The sequence below is a fragment of the Mesitornis unicolor genome, unplaced genomic scaffold (genome assembly GCF_000695765.1).
Source record: "Mesitornis unicolor isolate BGI_N332 unplaced genomic scaffold, ASM69576v1 scaffold11597, whole genome shotgun sequence".
NCBI lineage: Eukaryota > Metazoa > Chordata > Aves > Mesitornithiformes > Mesitornithidae > Mesitornis > Mesitornis unicolor.
Window position 1 is genome coordinate 26,777 of NW_010194435.1, and position 15,388 is coordinate 42,164.

At 51.0% G+C, this 15,388-nt stretch overlaps 2 protein-coding genes across 2 annotated transcripts in view; one reads left to right on the forward strand and one right to left on the reverse strand.

Moving 5' to 3' along the window:
* The window catches only part of ALDH9A1 (aldehyde dehydrogenase 9 family, member A1), an 8,728-nt gene extending 332 nt beyond the window's left edge, over nt 1–8,396 (forward strand). Inside the window, exons 2-11 of the mRNA XM_010187800.1 lie at nt 1,000–1,145; nt 2,902–3,031; nt 3,348–3,482; nt 3,990–4,186; nt 4,944–5,084; nt 5,798–5,986; nt 6,707–6,794; nt 7,162–7,303; nt 7,885–7,997; nt 8,106–8,396. Coding sequence (XP_010186102.1) covers nt 1,000–1,145; nt 2,902–3,031; nt 3,348–3,482; nt 3,990–4,186; nt 4,944–5,084; nt 5,798–5,986; nt 6,707–6,794; nt 7,162–7,303; nt 7,885–7,997; nt 8,106–8,200 — 1,376 coding nt within the window. The 3' untranslated portion in view covers nt 8,201–8,396. The remainder of the gene's footprint in view (nt 1–999; nt 1,146–2,901; nt 3,032–3,347; nt 3,483–3,989; nt 4,187–4,943; nt 5,085–5,797; nt 5,987–6,706; nt 6,795–7,161; nt 7,304–7,884; nt 7,998–8,105) is intronic.
* An 893-nt stretch (nt 8,397–9,289) lies between these two features.
* On the reverse strand, nt 9,290–13,465 carry MGST3 (microsomal glutathione S-transferase 3). The gene is made up of 5 exons (XM_010187801.1): nt 13,348–13,465; nt 12,117–12,190; nt 11,475–11,532; nt 9,747–9,819; nt 9,290–9,399 (listed from the first exon to the last, which is right to left on the reverse strand). Exons 1-5 carry the CDS (start codon nt 13,462–13,464, stop codon nt 9,290–9,292), a joined length of 432 nt encoding a protein of 143 aa, XP_010186103.1. The 5' UTR covers nt 13,465.
* Between the last annotated feature and the right edge of the window lie 1,923 nt (nt 13,466–15,388).

Here is a 15,388-nt window from a genome sequence, read left to right on the forward strand (position 1 = left end):
GGCACCGACTCGCACTCAGAATCAAGTGGTGGCTGATCTTGGTAACGGCCATGATTTAAACATTTCTAAATTATTTTTGTTACTTGGAGATACTTAGTTTCCAGTAGAATCACTTCAAGAAAAGGGGGCATTTAACAATGCTGACAAATGCGTAACAGGGTCCTAGAGCTGATGGTAGAAGTATAACAAACTTCAGTGGAAAACGGAGGCATTTGCAGGACGTTGAGCTAATTAGTAACTAGAACATGGCTATAGAGAGTGGCAGACCTTTTAATTCAGACCAGCTGAGCTGCAGCACCTCTTCTGTAGCCAGTTCCCCTGTACTTGGCACTGGTGAGGCCGCACCTCAAGTGCTGTGTTCAGTTCTGGGCCCCTCACTGTAAGAAGGATGTTGAGATTCTGGAGCGTGTTCAGAAAAGAGCCACAAGGATGGGGAGGGCTCTGGAGAACAAGCCTGATGAGGAGCGGCTGAGGGAACTGGGCTTGTTTAGCCTGGAGAAGAGAAGGCTGAGGGGAGACCTCATCACCACCTACAACTGCCTCAAGGGAGCTTGTGGAGAGGTGGGTGCTGGGCTCTTCTCCCAGGTGATGGGGGATAGAACAAGGGGAAACGGCACCAAGCTGTGCCAAGGGAGGTTCAGGTTAGAGCTAAGGAGGAAGTTCTTTACTGAGAGGGTCGTCAGAAGCTGGCACAGGCTGCCCAGGGAGGTGGTGGAGTCACCATCCCTGGATGTATTTAAGGAGCGGGTAGATGAGGTACTTAGGGATATGGTTTAGGGGGTAGACAGGAGCGGTTGGACGTGATGATCTCAGAGGGCTTTTCCAACCAAGCAATTCTGTGATTCTGTGTGAATTCCAAATCAGTAGCATGAAGTTCTGTAGCCTGGCATGGCTGGGCGGACTGAAGTCTTTGGGTTTTGATGCAAGATAAACTATATTTTTCTGTGCCCCTCTTCTGAGATTTTAATCGTATTTATTTCTTGTTTAAAATGTGCCCAGGTCGTGTGATATGCAAGTTGCTCTGCTCTGGGGAGAAGGAAGTTGATCTGGCTGTGCAGAGCGCAAAGGCTGCCTTTAAAATATGGAGTCAGATGTCTGGCATGGAGCGGAGCAGGGTGCTGCTGGAGGCTGCCAGAATTATTCGGGTATGTTGTGGGAGCTCACCTCCTCTTTGGGAGAGGGGTGGTTCTGTCTTTGTGCTTTCTTGTGGGTTAATGTGACTGTTAGAGTCATCTAGAAATGCAGGAGTTAAAATCCACCTTTGACCAGAAGAGACAGTAGGCTGCCTCGGGCAGGGCTTCAGTCTTATCAGTATTCAAGGCCAGCTTGCAAGTTCTCTGCTTCGTTGTGTTAGAAGATATACAGCTGAAGACATTCAGTCAAGATCTTGCAGGCTCGTACTTCTTTTCGTAGCTGCAGAGATCAAGCTTCACTGCTCGTGATTTCAAAGCAGAAATTGCGTAACTGTCCCGTTGTTGAACTTTCAGCTTGTCCAGCGCTTTGGAGTGTGGCTTGTTTTAGCAATTAAAAAAAAATGTAGAAACGATGGTTTTTAGCTTAGACACCAGATAATACCCGTGGGAGAGGATACAAATAAGCTAGCTTTAGCACTGACTCCCTGGTGAGATAACATGTTCGAGGATATCAAAGTTAATTCCCACTGAGGCACGGACCTTCTTTCCCCATTGAGTGTGTGCGATGAGAGAACTCTTATTTCTGCCAAACTCCTGCTTTTGCCAGACTTCCATGGCAGGGTGACGTTTCTGCCTGGGAGATGGTCTGTTAAAGGACGCTTCCCAGCTGCTTTGCTTGTCTGTCCTTCACCAAGTCCTCTGGCTCCATTTTGATTTTGCTGTTTGCTGTTCCTCCCAGTGAATTCTAGGCATTGTTTACCAGCCAGCTGCTCGGTTCAAATTTGCTCATCTTTTAGATAAACTGGGATGTTAAGCAAGACTGGACTGGCAGTGAACCCCAGTGGCTGGCTGGCTGACGTTCCCCTGTGATCAGTCGCCTCTGGGAAACTGATAAATAGCAGTTGGGAATGTACCTTTTAGAGCTGGCAGTTTCTCACAGCAGAGCCTGCCTTACTGATGGCAGAAACTTGTTGGGACTTGTGTGCTGGGGAAGCAGCTGTTTCCTTGAGGAGTTCTACTACAGGCTTCTGTTGTGGTTTAGGGCTGGGCTGGCCACTAAATCCTGGACAGATGCTCTCTATGAACCCCTCTCCCCTCCCCAGAAGGGACGAGAAAAGAAAATAAGGGAGAGAGACTTTATGGGTTGGAAAATAAAACTAACATGTTTAATGAAACAGTAATACTAATACTGTAGGATAATAATGTATATAAGAAAATAATGAAATATATATAGATAAATATGTACAAATGTATATAAAACCAATATAAAATCCTCCCCCCACCCTCCCCAGTGATGATTACGTCACCAGAGGAAAAGTCCCAGTCTGGACCCAGCAGCAGTGGGAGCAGGATGTGGGAACACATCAGTCAGGATCAGAGGCAGACGAACTTGCAGGGTTTTGCTTGGACTTCGGCCACTGAAGGTGCTGAGACAGAAGGACCCCAAGATGGAGGGGTTGAGACCCTTGTGATCCCTCAGCTTTATACTGAGTGTGATGTCTGTGGGATGGAATACCTCGCTGGGCAGTTTTGGGTCCGTTCCTCCCCACAGGTGCAGATATGGCACCCATGGTGAGACATTGGCCTTGTGATGATCACTTGTAGCAGTGCACACTGTCTAGAAAAACGTGCTGCTAGTTTCAGCAAGTTCAGCCACTTAGAAGAGACTGGGCTGAAAAGTAAAATCACTAAATAGAAAATTAGTTCTACTTAGCTCAAACCAGGACGGCCTCTCTAACGTGTTGTCACCATCCTGTGCCTCTCACAGGAGCAGAGAGAAGAAATTGCCACCATGGAAACCATCAACAACGGGAAATCCATCTTTGAAGCCAGAGTGGACATCGACATATCGTGGCAGTGCCTGGAGTATTATGCAGGACTGGCAGGATCTCTAGCTGGTGAGAACGTTACTGGAGTTTGCTCTTTACTCTCTGTCCTGACACTTGCATTTCCTGGTAACTTCCATGGCACAAGACCATCTTTGCCGTTGATTTCTCCAAGAGATGGACTACTCCTTTTCCTGATGATCTTGAAAGGATTTTCAGAGATCTCTGCCTAATGCTGCCATGCTCTTTGGGCACTTACCTTCTGTGAGCTCGCTGGGGTAAAAGCCATGTGTCTGTTCCCAGTCAAAGCGAGATCTGCCCCCTGAGGCTCTGGTAAGGCAGGAAAAGGCTTCCCTCTTCTCTACCTTCTGGCTGTTTTTCTTTGCAGGTGAACACATCCAACTTCCCGGGGGATCCTTTGGGTACACTCGGAGAGAGCCCCTTGGGGTGTGTGTTGGGATTGGAGCCTGGAATTACCCTTTCCAGATTGCCTGCTGGAAATCTGCCCCGGCCTTGGCTTGTGGTAATGGACACTCTCTGCCTGTGCAAGCTTCTCTTTGGAAACCAAATGATGCTGTGGGGGAGAGCAATTTGGAGGTTAAAATCTAGGAGTACCCTGAAGGATGTGTTCAAGGATTAGCAGAACCTTCAGGCTGTTACTCTGGCAGGAGCAGAAAGGAAATGGAAGTGGGAACACAGCAGATGCTAAGAGGGCAGGGAGTGCATCAAGAACAAGACTGATTGCTTGGCTCTGTAACAGATGAGGAAGGTCTCTGAAAGTGTCTGCAGTGCAGGACCAGGAGCTCCATCTCCCTTAATCCTTACCAGAAGGAAGGTGTAGCTTCTCCCTTTTACTGGTTGCAGTGTTCAATTGAAACTGTTTCCTCCTCTCCTGGAGAAGGATCTTGTAGGATCTGTTGAGACAAACTCATGGTGTGGGGTGTAGTTTGGGGTTTTTTGGTTGTTTTTTTCTTTTCCCTAAAGTACTTTGGCTGTTAACTCCATCTTGCCTTTATCTGGGTTCCCCTAGGCAATGCAATGGTCTTCAAGCCCTCTCCCTTCACCCCTGTTTCGGTGGTGAGGTTGGCAGAGATCTTCACAGAGGCCGGTGTGCCCAAGGGGCTCTTCAACGTGGTGCAGGGTGGAGCGGCCACGGGCCAGTTCCTCTGTCATCACCCAGATGTGGCCAAAATCTCTTTCACCGGCAGTGTGCCAACTGGCATCAAGGTAAAGGCACCTTTGTGCTCGAGGATGCTGGCCTTCCTAGTGTGTTTTGGGCATCGGCACCTCCTTGAGCTTTTGTGTGTGAGACTTTTAAAGATGGGGTGGGAGTTGGCATTTCTGGACAGGGCTGCACTGGGGTTCCAGTTAACGTACTGGGCATGGGCTTGGGCGCTTGGTCCTTTCAGAGGAGCCCTTTGATCATCTTCACTTGTTTAGCCCCTGACTGCGGTGAAGTTTCTGAGCTGCTAAAGTGGGTATCTGTGTGGGGCCGAGGGTACGTGAAACGGGGCAGCACTGGGAAAATGTGCGAGCGTTTCTGGCAGTAATAGTTTGGTTTAGCTGTCCACGACCTACTGGTTTGAAGCAGGAGGTTAGTTTCTGTGAATTTCTTCAAATAATTGAAGTCCCTAAAAAGACAAAAATAAATTTTAATTTGGAAGAGGGGAAATGTTGCTCCTTGAACTCTCCTTCCATGTGTGTACCTGTGGGGTATGGTCGCAGATGCAGTTACAACTTTCCTCCGGGGTTACTCTGAGCACCAGATTTCCTGCAAATGACTTCGCAGGTTTTGTTGCTTTTATCTTTCAAAAAACAAACCCTAAACCCTCTGACACTGTCCCCAGTCTGAGCTAATCACCTCTAGGAAACCCAGCTTGCCCTTCATGCTGCATCTGTTGTTGGTGAAGGGCCCTGCGGGAACCCTCCCCTTGGGTGTCCCTTACCTCCCTCCACCAGTCTCTTCCGTCCTTGTTTTCCTCAGATCATGGAGATGGCATCTAAAGGGATCAAACCAGTCACCCTGGAGCTGGGGGGCAAATCCCCTCTCATCATCTTCTCGGACTGTGCCTTGGAGAACGCTGTGAATGGAGCCCTCATGGCCAACTTTCTCACGCAGGGCGAGGTTTGTGTCTGTGGGGAAGGAGCGGTCCTCCCCAGTGCGGTGGGATGGTTTGAGAGTTGGGCAGCAGTCAGCCTGTGACCTTGCTTAGTGAGGGATGCCCTGAAGCTCCCATCTTGGCACGCGTTTCCCTGTGCAGTGTCACAAGGGATCAGAAGAGATGCCCTTGCAGAAGCTGTTGCAGGGTGCCCCAGTGGAGCATGCCTTAGCTGGTGCCCTGTCCTTCCCCAGAGTGAAGCCTTTCCAGCACCCAGCTCAGCAGCTGCTCCTGGGCTCTGCTCTGGTGCACAGAGATCGGACAAGGCTGCGCTGGTGTCCTCTGGAGGGGCAGCAGGTTCCAGTCTGCTGTGCTGAGCCACAGCCCTGTGGGGCTGTGTCCGTCCCACATTTGGAATCTCCACAGGTGCTGTAGGTTTTGTGTTATCTTGCTGGCAAGTTGGCTTACTGGGGTCATCTCTGGGACCTGAGAAGGTTGCTTAAGTTCTCTCCTGCTGGTGACTTGATGCGGTTTTGCCACCTGGTGGCATCAGTACCACGATGTCCAGCACAGACTGTTCAGTGTAGTCATGAGCAGCAGGGTGGCCTAGTTGTCTGTGTCCCCAGGGGCAAGTTAGTTGTTTTAGCAACTGTGGAGGGGCTTTTCTGAGAGCCTTTGTAGCAGGAAGGACTGCCAAGTGCTGCGTGTCTTGTTCTCAGCAGCTTGTCCTGTATCCCAGGTATGCTGCAACGGCACACGGGTGTTTGTGGAGAGGAAGATCCTGGATGCCTTCACAAAGGAGGTGGTGAAACGCACCCAGAAAATTAAAGTTGGAGACCCGCTTCTGGAAGACACCCGGATGGGAGCCCTCATCAACCGGCCCCACCTGGATCGTGTCCAGGGCTTTATCAAGCAGGCGAAGGAGCAGGTGAGATTGTGATGCTGCCTTGTGACTGTCCTGAGGTGTCTCTTCCTTTTTGTTAGACAAACACACCAGCAGCTCCTTTTCTGCCCCTTGCCTTCCCAGTTAAGCTCTTTCCTTGTTGTTGAATCACTCGATAGGTGTCTAGGGCCACTAGATTAAAAGTGACCCAGTTACACATCTCTGAATCCACATTGCAGGTGATGTGGCTTTTCATATTCTGACGTTGCCAAGTTTTAGAGGTTGTGAGATACCCAGCACGGCAACGTGTAAAATGGGAGAATCCATACATTCCGTGTGGCTTCTCTTTTATAAGTTGTAGTGACTCCTTGTGTGCTTGGCTGTTGTCTCGTTTGGGTTCCAGTTTTGTTGGTTGCAGAAAGAGCTTACTAAGGATCGAAGACCAGATTTACAGGCTGCTGGAAACAATGTCTGTAAGAGCGATAAGATCTGCCCAGGCTTTGTTGTTGCTGTTGTTGTTGTTGTTTTTCCCTCCAGCTTTTATTGTGAAGTGTGAAGGTGTTTTAAGTGCAGTGACTAGGTGTAACCAGTTTGGAGATGGGCTGGAGAAGGACAACTGTGAGTGAAAGCCAGGAGGGCTAGATAAGAATTTAGAAACAGGAAGATGCATGTGGAAGGAGATGTGGGAAAGGAGAGGAGAGCTGCAGCAGCTGGGCAGGATGCCCCTGGATGTGCCTGCCTACCTTCTGCTCAACTCTTTTCCAGGGGGCAAAGGTGCTATGTGGTGGGGACCTGTACGTGCCAGATGACCCAAAGCTGAAGAACGGCTACTACCTGCAACCCTGTGTGTTAGGTATGATCCTTCATATTCATGGGTACTGCAGTCTTCTACGTGGGTGTTGCTGAGTTTCTTGTAGAGAAAGCCGTGTTCAGCGTAACCTGCCTCTGTGTACATCCACAGTGTGGACAGGCACTGGTAGGGGTGTACTGGAGAGAGCTGAGGCACCCAAGAACTGTGTCCAGAGAAATCTCTGCTGTTGGAGGATCTGAGAGGACATAAGCAGTTACTGCCTTGGCAGCCTTCAGATGCAGGGTGGGTCTTCAGCTAGCCGAGCTGTGCAGCGCCAAGTGCTGTCTCGAAGGGTGTGTGGGTTGCTGAATACACATGCTGTTCTGCTAACCCTTCCTCCTGAAGCACATGTGCTCGGCCTTGCTTCCAGGAAACTGCACGGATGACATGACGTGTGTGAAGGAAGAGATCTTTGGGCCTGTCATGTCCATTCTGCCATTTGACACTGAGGAGGAGGTTGTGGAGAGAGCCAACAACACCAAATTTGGCCTAGCAGGTGGTGTCTTCACCAGGTATGACTGGGTAGCACGGCCAGCATCGAAGCAGTCTAGGGAGGGCCAGAGAGAGGAAACACTGCAGCAATTACTGACGCTGTTCTTGCGGTGCCTGGCATGGGCACAGGTATCCTCTGCCAGAAAAGCTGGAGCAGGGGATTGCCAAAAGAGGACTTTGTACATGGCTGCACATCTTCTCCCAGTTTTTCCTGAAGGGTTAGGTGGGCCCAGCTGTCCTTCACACTCCTTCCAGCCTGCGCTTGGCTTGCTGCCTGCCTTCCTGCATCCCCTGGAGACATGCACCAGGACCCTGCTACACTGCTGAAACCGTGCAAAGATGACTGTTGCCCGCTTGCCACAGTCTGTCTTGCTGGTGTCCTTGTCCTGCCCTCTCAAACCAAACAGTCAAGCAAACTCAAGCAGTTTTGAGTGTCCTTGGGAATAGGTGCTACGTCCTTTGAGCAGGCAGAGACAGAGTAGGGCAGGTTGGGCTTCAAAAACCACTGCAACCTGCTGGCCTTTCTCTAGTGGGGTGTCAGATAGCAGTGAAGGAGGGGCTGAATGGGAAGGGATCCAGCTGAATTGCCCTTTTCCTGCAGAGATATCCAGAAGGCTCACAGGGTAGTGGCTGCTCTCAAGGCTGGGATGTGCTTCATTAACAACTACAACATCAGCCCTGTGGAGCTGCCTTTCGGAGGATACAAGGCATCAGGTGAGCTGTTTGACCTTCCCTGGTATGACTCCATGCCTGTTATGGGGGGTGTGACTGGTACCTGGCACTGCCTGGAGCCCTGTTCTCACTTCTGGCTTATCTCTGCAGGATTTGGCAGAGAGAACGGGCGGGCAGCCATTGAGTACTACTCACAACTGAAGACTGTCTGTGTGGAGATGGGCGATGTGGAATCTGTGTTTTAGTGGCTCTGGGGCCTGCTCAAGGGAGCATCAGCCAGTTCTTGCCTGTCAGCCAGACACGTGGATCATTTACACAGCAATAAAGTGCTCTAAAAATTTTAAGTGCCTGGGGGGGAAAGAGAGCTGGAGCAGCATTTAGCCACCCATGCTCCTGCAAGAGGGAATGCACACACAGAGCTCAGCCTGTGGGCCTGCTCTGTGCTGGCAGGTGGAATATGGGAGCCTCGGAGGAAGAGGCAGCAATGTGACTTTGAGCAGCAGCTTGTGCAGCCGTGTAGGTGTCAGCAGATGCCTGACCCAGGCTGTCTCCCCTGCTGCACACCTTGAACTCCACAGCCTTCTGCCCTCAATTTTGTTTCTGACTTCTTATGATAGATATGACCCTACTCAGTGCACGTATAAGCTCTTGGACACACCGATACCCTGTAGCTATAGGCTCTGTCTATCCTCTGACTACATAAAAGCCTTAAGGGTAGGACTGTTTATTCTCTGTGGCGCCCTTGTAAACTTAAGTTTTGTTTTTTCTATCTGTACCTTACTTCCAAGGTGGGACAAAATATTGTGAGGATGGGACAGGCATGGCCCTGAGAATCATCTCCACATACAGAGTATGGAGCACAACCAGAGTGGTAGCAAGCTCCAGCATAGGGTAGTGAAAACTATTTGGCTTCCTTCCTGTAGGCCTACTGTTCTTTATAAACATGGTGAAGCAACAACTTTAAATATTTGCCTACATCTTTTTCTAGCAGTCAAATAAAGATTAACTCTGTCTGGAACATCTTATTGCAGAGTGACATGAACTGAGGGGGCCAGAAATAGGGCTGTTGCTGTATGGGTTAAACGGGTTGCAAGATGGCTTTTTGGTCACTGGAATCACAAAAGCTACGATATCTCCCCTGTAGTCCTTACAAAACCAGAGCTGTTCCAGCATTCTGCAAAACTCCTTAAGAAAACCCTCTGTAACTTTAGAATGAAAATACAGAATTGACAACTTCATTTTATTGAATGAGGAGAAAACAGGGAATTAAACATTCTACAAGAAAACAAACGAGAAATGCCTTCGGTTTCCCAGCCAGCCATCCTGCTGGTTGGTCAGCGCTGGCAGGTCCAGCCGAGGTGCTCGCAAGCTGAATGCACTCCTGTGCCCACCAGCACGAGGAGTGCAATTGAACCGATGGTCCCTCTCCTGCGGTTTTTGGGATCTGGAAAAAAACCACACGTTTTCTCAGTTCAGCAGCCCATCGCTGAGACCAACCCATCCTTAAAGTTAGAGGGAGCAGGAACTAGAGAGAAATCTCAAGGCAAAGCAGCAGGCACCAGCTCGGGCCATGCACCCACCCCGGGTCTCTTCTACTATTAGATCAGTGCCCCTCCTATCAATAGAAAGAGCATCCAGCAAGGTTGGCAGCCCTGTGGATCTGCACCCTTCTTTCCAACACCTTGACTGGAAGTTTTATGCTGCCTCCTTGACATGAGCTGCATAAAAGAGCCCTGAGGGCACTGTAGGAGATCTGCATTTCCCAGCACCTTCCTTGCTGTAAAGCCATACCTCCTGTGTAGTAGCCATGGGCATAGAGGATTCTCCCAAGGATCCAGGTGATGCCAAGCCCCGTGGCAAGCCGCTAGAGAGAAAGGGGAAGCATTAAAGGTTTTGGAGACTTGCTGCTTGCATGTACTTAGCTGTTAACAGCAGCCCTGCTTCAAAGAAATGATCACCAGGTACCGTGTGAGTCCTGACCTTGTTAGGACAACTGGGAGCCAGCCTGATGAAGGTGGGTGACGGATGCAGTGGGCTAGGGTGGGCTTTGTATACGAGTTGCTTTCATGATGCCTATGGGGAGGTAGCATGGGATGTGCTGCAGAGTCTTCCTGTTCTGCAGCTCAGCTCTTCCCAGGCAAGGAATGATTTAAGTCATACAGACAGCAGGTGCTGAATCTCATTTCACCACTGTCCCATTAGTGAGCTAGACCAGGTGCCAGGATCTTGGAGGCAGCAGCTGCCCCAAGCTCCACTCCACTGTCTTCAGTGGGGGTACAGGTTTTCCTGTTGCAGCTGTTAGAAACTTGCACTTTGCCTCTTAATTTAGAGCTTGCTGCAACTTGGCTCCAGTTTCCCAGATCTGCCTATGCTTCCTTCCCTCTCCAAAAAGGAATATTCAGGAAGGACCTGATTTGTCTGGTGGTGGCAAAGAGCGAGCTGCTGGCTTTGGCCTCTTGCATGTACCTGCCTCCTCGTGAGCTGTCTGCATCTTTCAGTTACACATAATCCAGGCTTATTTTGATCCTTCACGTACCTCCTTTTGTAATGAAAGTGAGTGGGACGATCACCAGAATAACTCCTCATGAAAGGGCGTTTACATGGGAGAAGGACCGCATCTGGAATATTGCGTCCAGTTCTGGGCCTCTCAGTTCAAGAAGGACGGGAACTGCTGGAGAGAGTCCAGCGTAGGGCTACAAAGATGATCAAGGGAGTGGAGCATCTCCCTTATGAGGAGCAGCTGAGGGAGCTGGGTCTCTTTAGTTTGCAGAAGAGGAGACTGAGGGGAGACCTCATTCATGTTTATAAATATATAAAGGGTGAGTGTCACGAGGATGGAGCCAGGCTCTTCTCGGTGACAAACAATGATAGGACAAGGGGTAACGGACACAAACTGGAACACAGGAGGTTCCACTGAAATTGGAGAAGAAACTTCTCAGTGAGGGTGCCAGAGCACTGGACCAGGCTGCCCAGAGAGGTTGTGGAGTCTCCTTCTCTGCAGACGTTCAAAACCCGCCTGGACGCCTTCCTGTGCAACCTCATCTGGGTGTTCCTGCTTCGGCAGGGGGATTGGACTGGATGAGCTTTTGAGGTCCCTTCCAATCCCTGATGTTCTGTGATTCTGTGAAGGGTTCCTGTTCTCCACACAGCCAGCTGCTGAGTGGCACTGCTGTAAGCTCAGTGGGACCCTGCAGGCTTGGAAGAACCAGGCAGGGGTGAAGGGACCCTTCCCACTCATGGCCTAGAGTGCTTTGGTTTGTCCCAAAGGCACCCTTAGAGGAAGGAAAGGGGTCTAAGAACTGAAGCAGCAGGAATGAGTTTATTAAATACTTGTGGTTCTCCTGCACAAGACCTTCTACTACTACTATTTTCATAAAGAACACAGCTGTGAAGTGAGATGTGGCTGGTGAAGCAGCCTGCTGCCTCCAGAGGGGCTAGCCTGGCCTCCTGCCCCTCGCCCCCTCCATCAGGGTGCAAGAGCAGTTTGGTTGTGCAGACCTGCACCGCAACTTCACTTACCGGGTGGTGGAGTCCACCGGTGGCTAAGAAGAACAGGAAGGCGGGGTAAACTTCCAACCTGAACATAAAAGCAAGGAGGTTGGTTGTGTTTGTGCTCAAGTTGCTTACGAAGAGGAAACTCCAGAAACATGGAAGCTGTAAGCATCCCCTGCCCAGGTTTCAGCTGGGCCCGATTCATGAGTCCCATGTTCAGGAGAGCTGTGCTCAATACTGTGGCCACAGATGGAGGAAATGGGGAATCTGAGCATGCACAGGCATGTTGTTCCTCCCAGCACGCCTCTGATGTGCTGCTGCAGCTTGGCCGACCTTATCATCTCCCCAGGGAGATCTGGGCAGCACAACAGATCAGCAGCCCCCAGACAGGCTCCTTTGGAAACACGATTTCTGATGCCTTAATATCCACCCAGGGAGGCAAAGAGGCAAGCACTGGGGAAGAGGAGGCTGCTTCACAGCACCCCTCTCATGGTCTAAGGCGTGATGAGGAGCCAGCACAGCCTTACTGCTAAACATGACGTGGCTGTGCATTTTCCTCAGGTGCTGAGCCTGAACCCAAGCACTCAGCAGCAGCAAGTCTCTCGCTTTAGGCCCTGTTCCCCAGCCCTCTCTGCATTTTCAAGGTGCGCATTCATACGTGGTACTCACGTGTTCTGGTGTGCACGCTGGATGCAGTTGAACATATGCCCGTGTTCAGGGTCGGTGCTGTACATGGCTGGATACTGCCAAAAAAATAAACCAGCAGCAGCGTATGAGCAAATCTGCTGCTTGCCTCAGGCTGGTTCCTGAACTCCCTGCAACCTGACTACCGTGCAGGTGGCCCTGATTTGAAGAGAAGATGGCCAGGTACTGGGTGACCTCCCTGTTGAAATCTCATCCCATTAGCCAGGAACAGGCTGGGAGGACACTGCCTTCCTCACCACGGCAGAACCGCCCCTTGGCTGCAGCTGAAATTGTGCTCTGTGCACCGTACCCATGGGGCAGCTTTGCTGCAACCCTGTCTTCATGCAGCAGGAGTAGGGTCACCCCAACTTAAATTGGAGAAGAAACTTCTTCTCAGTGAGGGTGACAGAGCACTGGCCCAGGCTGCCCAGAGAGGTTGTGGAGTCTCCTTCTCTGCAGACATTCAAAACCCGCCTGGACGCCTTCCTGTGTAACCTCATCTGGGTGTTCCTGCTCCGGCAGGGGGATTGGACTGGATGAGCTTTGGAGGTCCCTTCCAATCCCTAACGGTCTGGGATTCTGTGTGATTCTGTGATTCTGTGAACAGGCACCCGGGACCTGCAGTGCTTGCTGGGGGCTGTCCTTGCACCCACCCCTCCTTGCCACTTCCTCGAGTGGCGTTTCTATGCCGAGCCAAGTGGCACAGCAGCTCCAGCTGCCGTGGCCCTGACTCAGGAAGGGCCACCCCGACCCAGCCCACGGCCCTGCCCAGCTCACAAGCTTCTCCACAGATGCCATGGAAAGGTCACCTTGAAAGGCTTCTTGTGATAGGGCTCACATGCTCCTCCTGGGTTTGAGAAACCTTCCTGTCACTTTTGTTCCACCGCCCTTTGTCCCCAGTGCTGCACTGGCTTTCTTTACAGGGAAAGAGGGCTGGGCACTTTCTTGCTCGTCAGCGTTTCTGAGCTCAGAGCCTTGTGCTTTCAGCCATCTCAGCTCAGTGCGCAGCACCTGATGTGCCAAACCCCAAGCTCTGTCGTGCTGTCTGCTTCAGTCTGGAAAGCCAGAATGGCAGCTCCATCCCTTCCCCCTCTACATCCATTTGGTGGGGCAGGATATATCAGCAAGTCACCCAAAAATAAGCAAGGGGTTACCTTGCTTGTCTGTAACATGCCCTGCACACCAGCTCCGACCTTCCCCCGGCCTGAGCACTCACCTCCACCTTGTACTTCTTGCGGGCCTTGCCCACTTTCAGTGCGAGGTGCATGACCAAGACGAAGCTGGCAGCCCCCGTCAGGATGACGTACCCATACTCCTTTGAGAGAACAGCCATCGTGGTGCTGCCACAGAAAAAGAGCCCGTTACTATTTCGGGGTGTGACTGCTGAAGTGGCAGCTCGCTACGGGCAGGTATGTGTGTGCAGAATGAAGCCAGGAAACAGATTCAAAACAAACCAAAAGGGGTTTTTTTTCATGCAGCAGAAAACAGACCTGTGGAACTCTGTGCCCAGGGATGTTGTGAATGCAGTTTTCAAACGCAAAAGGAAACTGAGGAAGCTCTGGGAATGAGAGGTAAACTGAGAATTACAACACAGGCAAACACAAACTTGCTGAGAAATCACCTGAGCTGAAAGGAGCTGGGGAACGGTGACTTTGTACCACTAAGGTCATCCTTCCATAAAATAATAATAAAACCTACCACAACAGCAATAATAACCAAAACTTTTAGGTAAAAAGGCACTGGCTGGATGAGCGATGCTCACCCCTGCAGCTTCCAGGAACCGTCTCAGAGACACAAGCCAGTGAACAGCCCCCAGCGCTATGCAGCTGCTGGCATTTACCAACTTCTGCAGGCCAGGAGACACCAGGGCCCATGTGGTTTGCATTCAACAGCTCTGCGCATCTTCGCGCAGGCCTGAGATGAAAGCATGGAGCAGAAGGTGCACCCAGCAGCAGGGCCGTGCTGCACGCTTCTCCCTCCTTCCTGCTCCCTGTCAGCCCGCACTGCTGGGAACTGCTTGGCCCCGAGTGCTCCACCACCCTCCCTGGCTGCAAGTGAGCACAAGGACCCTTCCTCACAACCAACTGGCACAAGTGCTCTTGCACAACCCCAAACCTCAGACATCATTTGTCTGTGTGACCCAGGACAGTACTGCATGATGCAGCAGGAGACAGCGGAGACCTCTCCGGGCACTGAGACCATTCCCTTTCCAAACCAAATCCCAGCTAATGCCTGTCTCCACCTGCTGCCTCCACAAAGCAGTGAGGTTTCAGTGTCTCCTGTGCTGTCCCACCAGCACAATTTGTCAGTGCTGGGGAAAATGGGCCAACTCATGGAACTGGTGCAATCAGCCTTCCTATTTCAGCAGCGCCAGCACCCCTCATGAGGGGCTGTCAGGGACCAGAGCCTTTTATTTCTCATTTGCAAAGAGATTATTATCAACGGAGCAAGATGAAGACATCAGCTGGCTTTGTCCACATGAAGTCTGGTAAACAACCATCATTAAGAACACTGAAAACCTCAAGTAACGAAGAAGAGTCCACATGTAATAGAGGTTAGTGCGTGACATATAACACACTGAAAATATACCACGTTCCCACTTGGCAGAGCAGGTTGATGGTCACAGTTCCCTTTTCAAGGTACAAGGTTGGTGCTGAACCCCCACCTGCCAGCAAGGACTTTATCTTTGCACTGCTAAGTTATAATCTGGGGTTTTGTCTCTGCAGCAAAGAGCACAGTCACGGCAAGGCATTAAGCCAAGTGTGCTATAAAGCTACTACTCCTACGCTACTGCTATCAAACTCGACCGCAGGCCTTTGCTCTAGCAATCTGGAGCCATATAAAGCACTTCAAAGTCCAGAGGACTTTCACCCTCTCCCCGATTGCGCGCCGTGCCGCTGCTTCTGGATTCTGATGCCTCTCAGCAACCTCTGCCTGCAGCCGCAAGGACTTTGCTGACCAGCGCGGGTGCGGTGCACAGGACCGAATTTATAACTTCCGCGCAGCAGCATTTCAGGCTGTGAACTTGACACAGGGCTGGGAGCTGTAGCAGAAGAGCCCTTTTACTCCAAAACGAGGGTTCTTTGCACTAACATCACAGTTATTATTAGCCAACAAAACCGATGAAGTCTCCCAGTGCTGCCCCACTCTTGAAGTCGGCCTGGGCTACCAGATACAACCACCGACTCCCTCTCAGGCCAGGAGGGCTTCTTGTCCCCTCTGTCCCCAAGCGGGCCCGCAGGCTCGGCCCTAAAGGC

Excerpts from the sequence above, each read along its gene's own strand:
- MGST3 (XM_010187801.1), bottom strand. The coding sequence starts at position 13,464 with ATGGCTGTTCTCTCAAAGGAGTATGGGTACGTCATCCTGACGGGGGCT. Across the intron at positions 12,191-13,347 it reads GCAAGAAGTACAAGGTGGAG|TATCCAGCCATGTACAGCAC; the intron begins GTGAGTGCTCAG and ends TTTTTTTGGCAG. Across the intron at positions 9,400-9,746 it reads CCATGGCTACTACACAGGAG|ATCCCAAAAACCGCAGGAGA; the intron begins GTATGGCTTTAC and ends GTTTTTTTCCAG.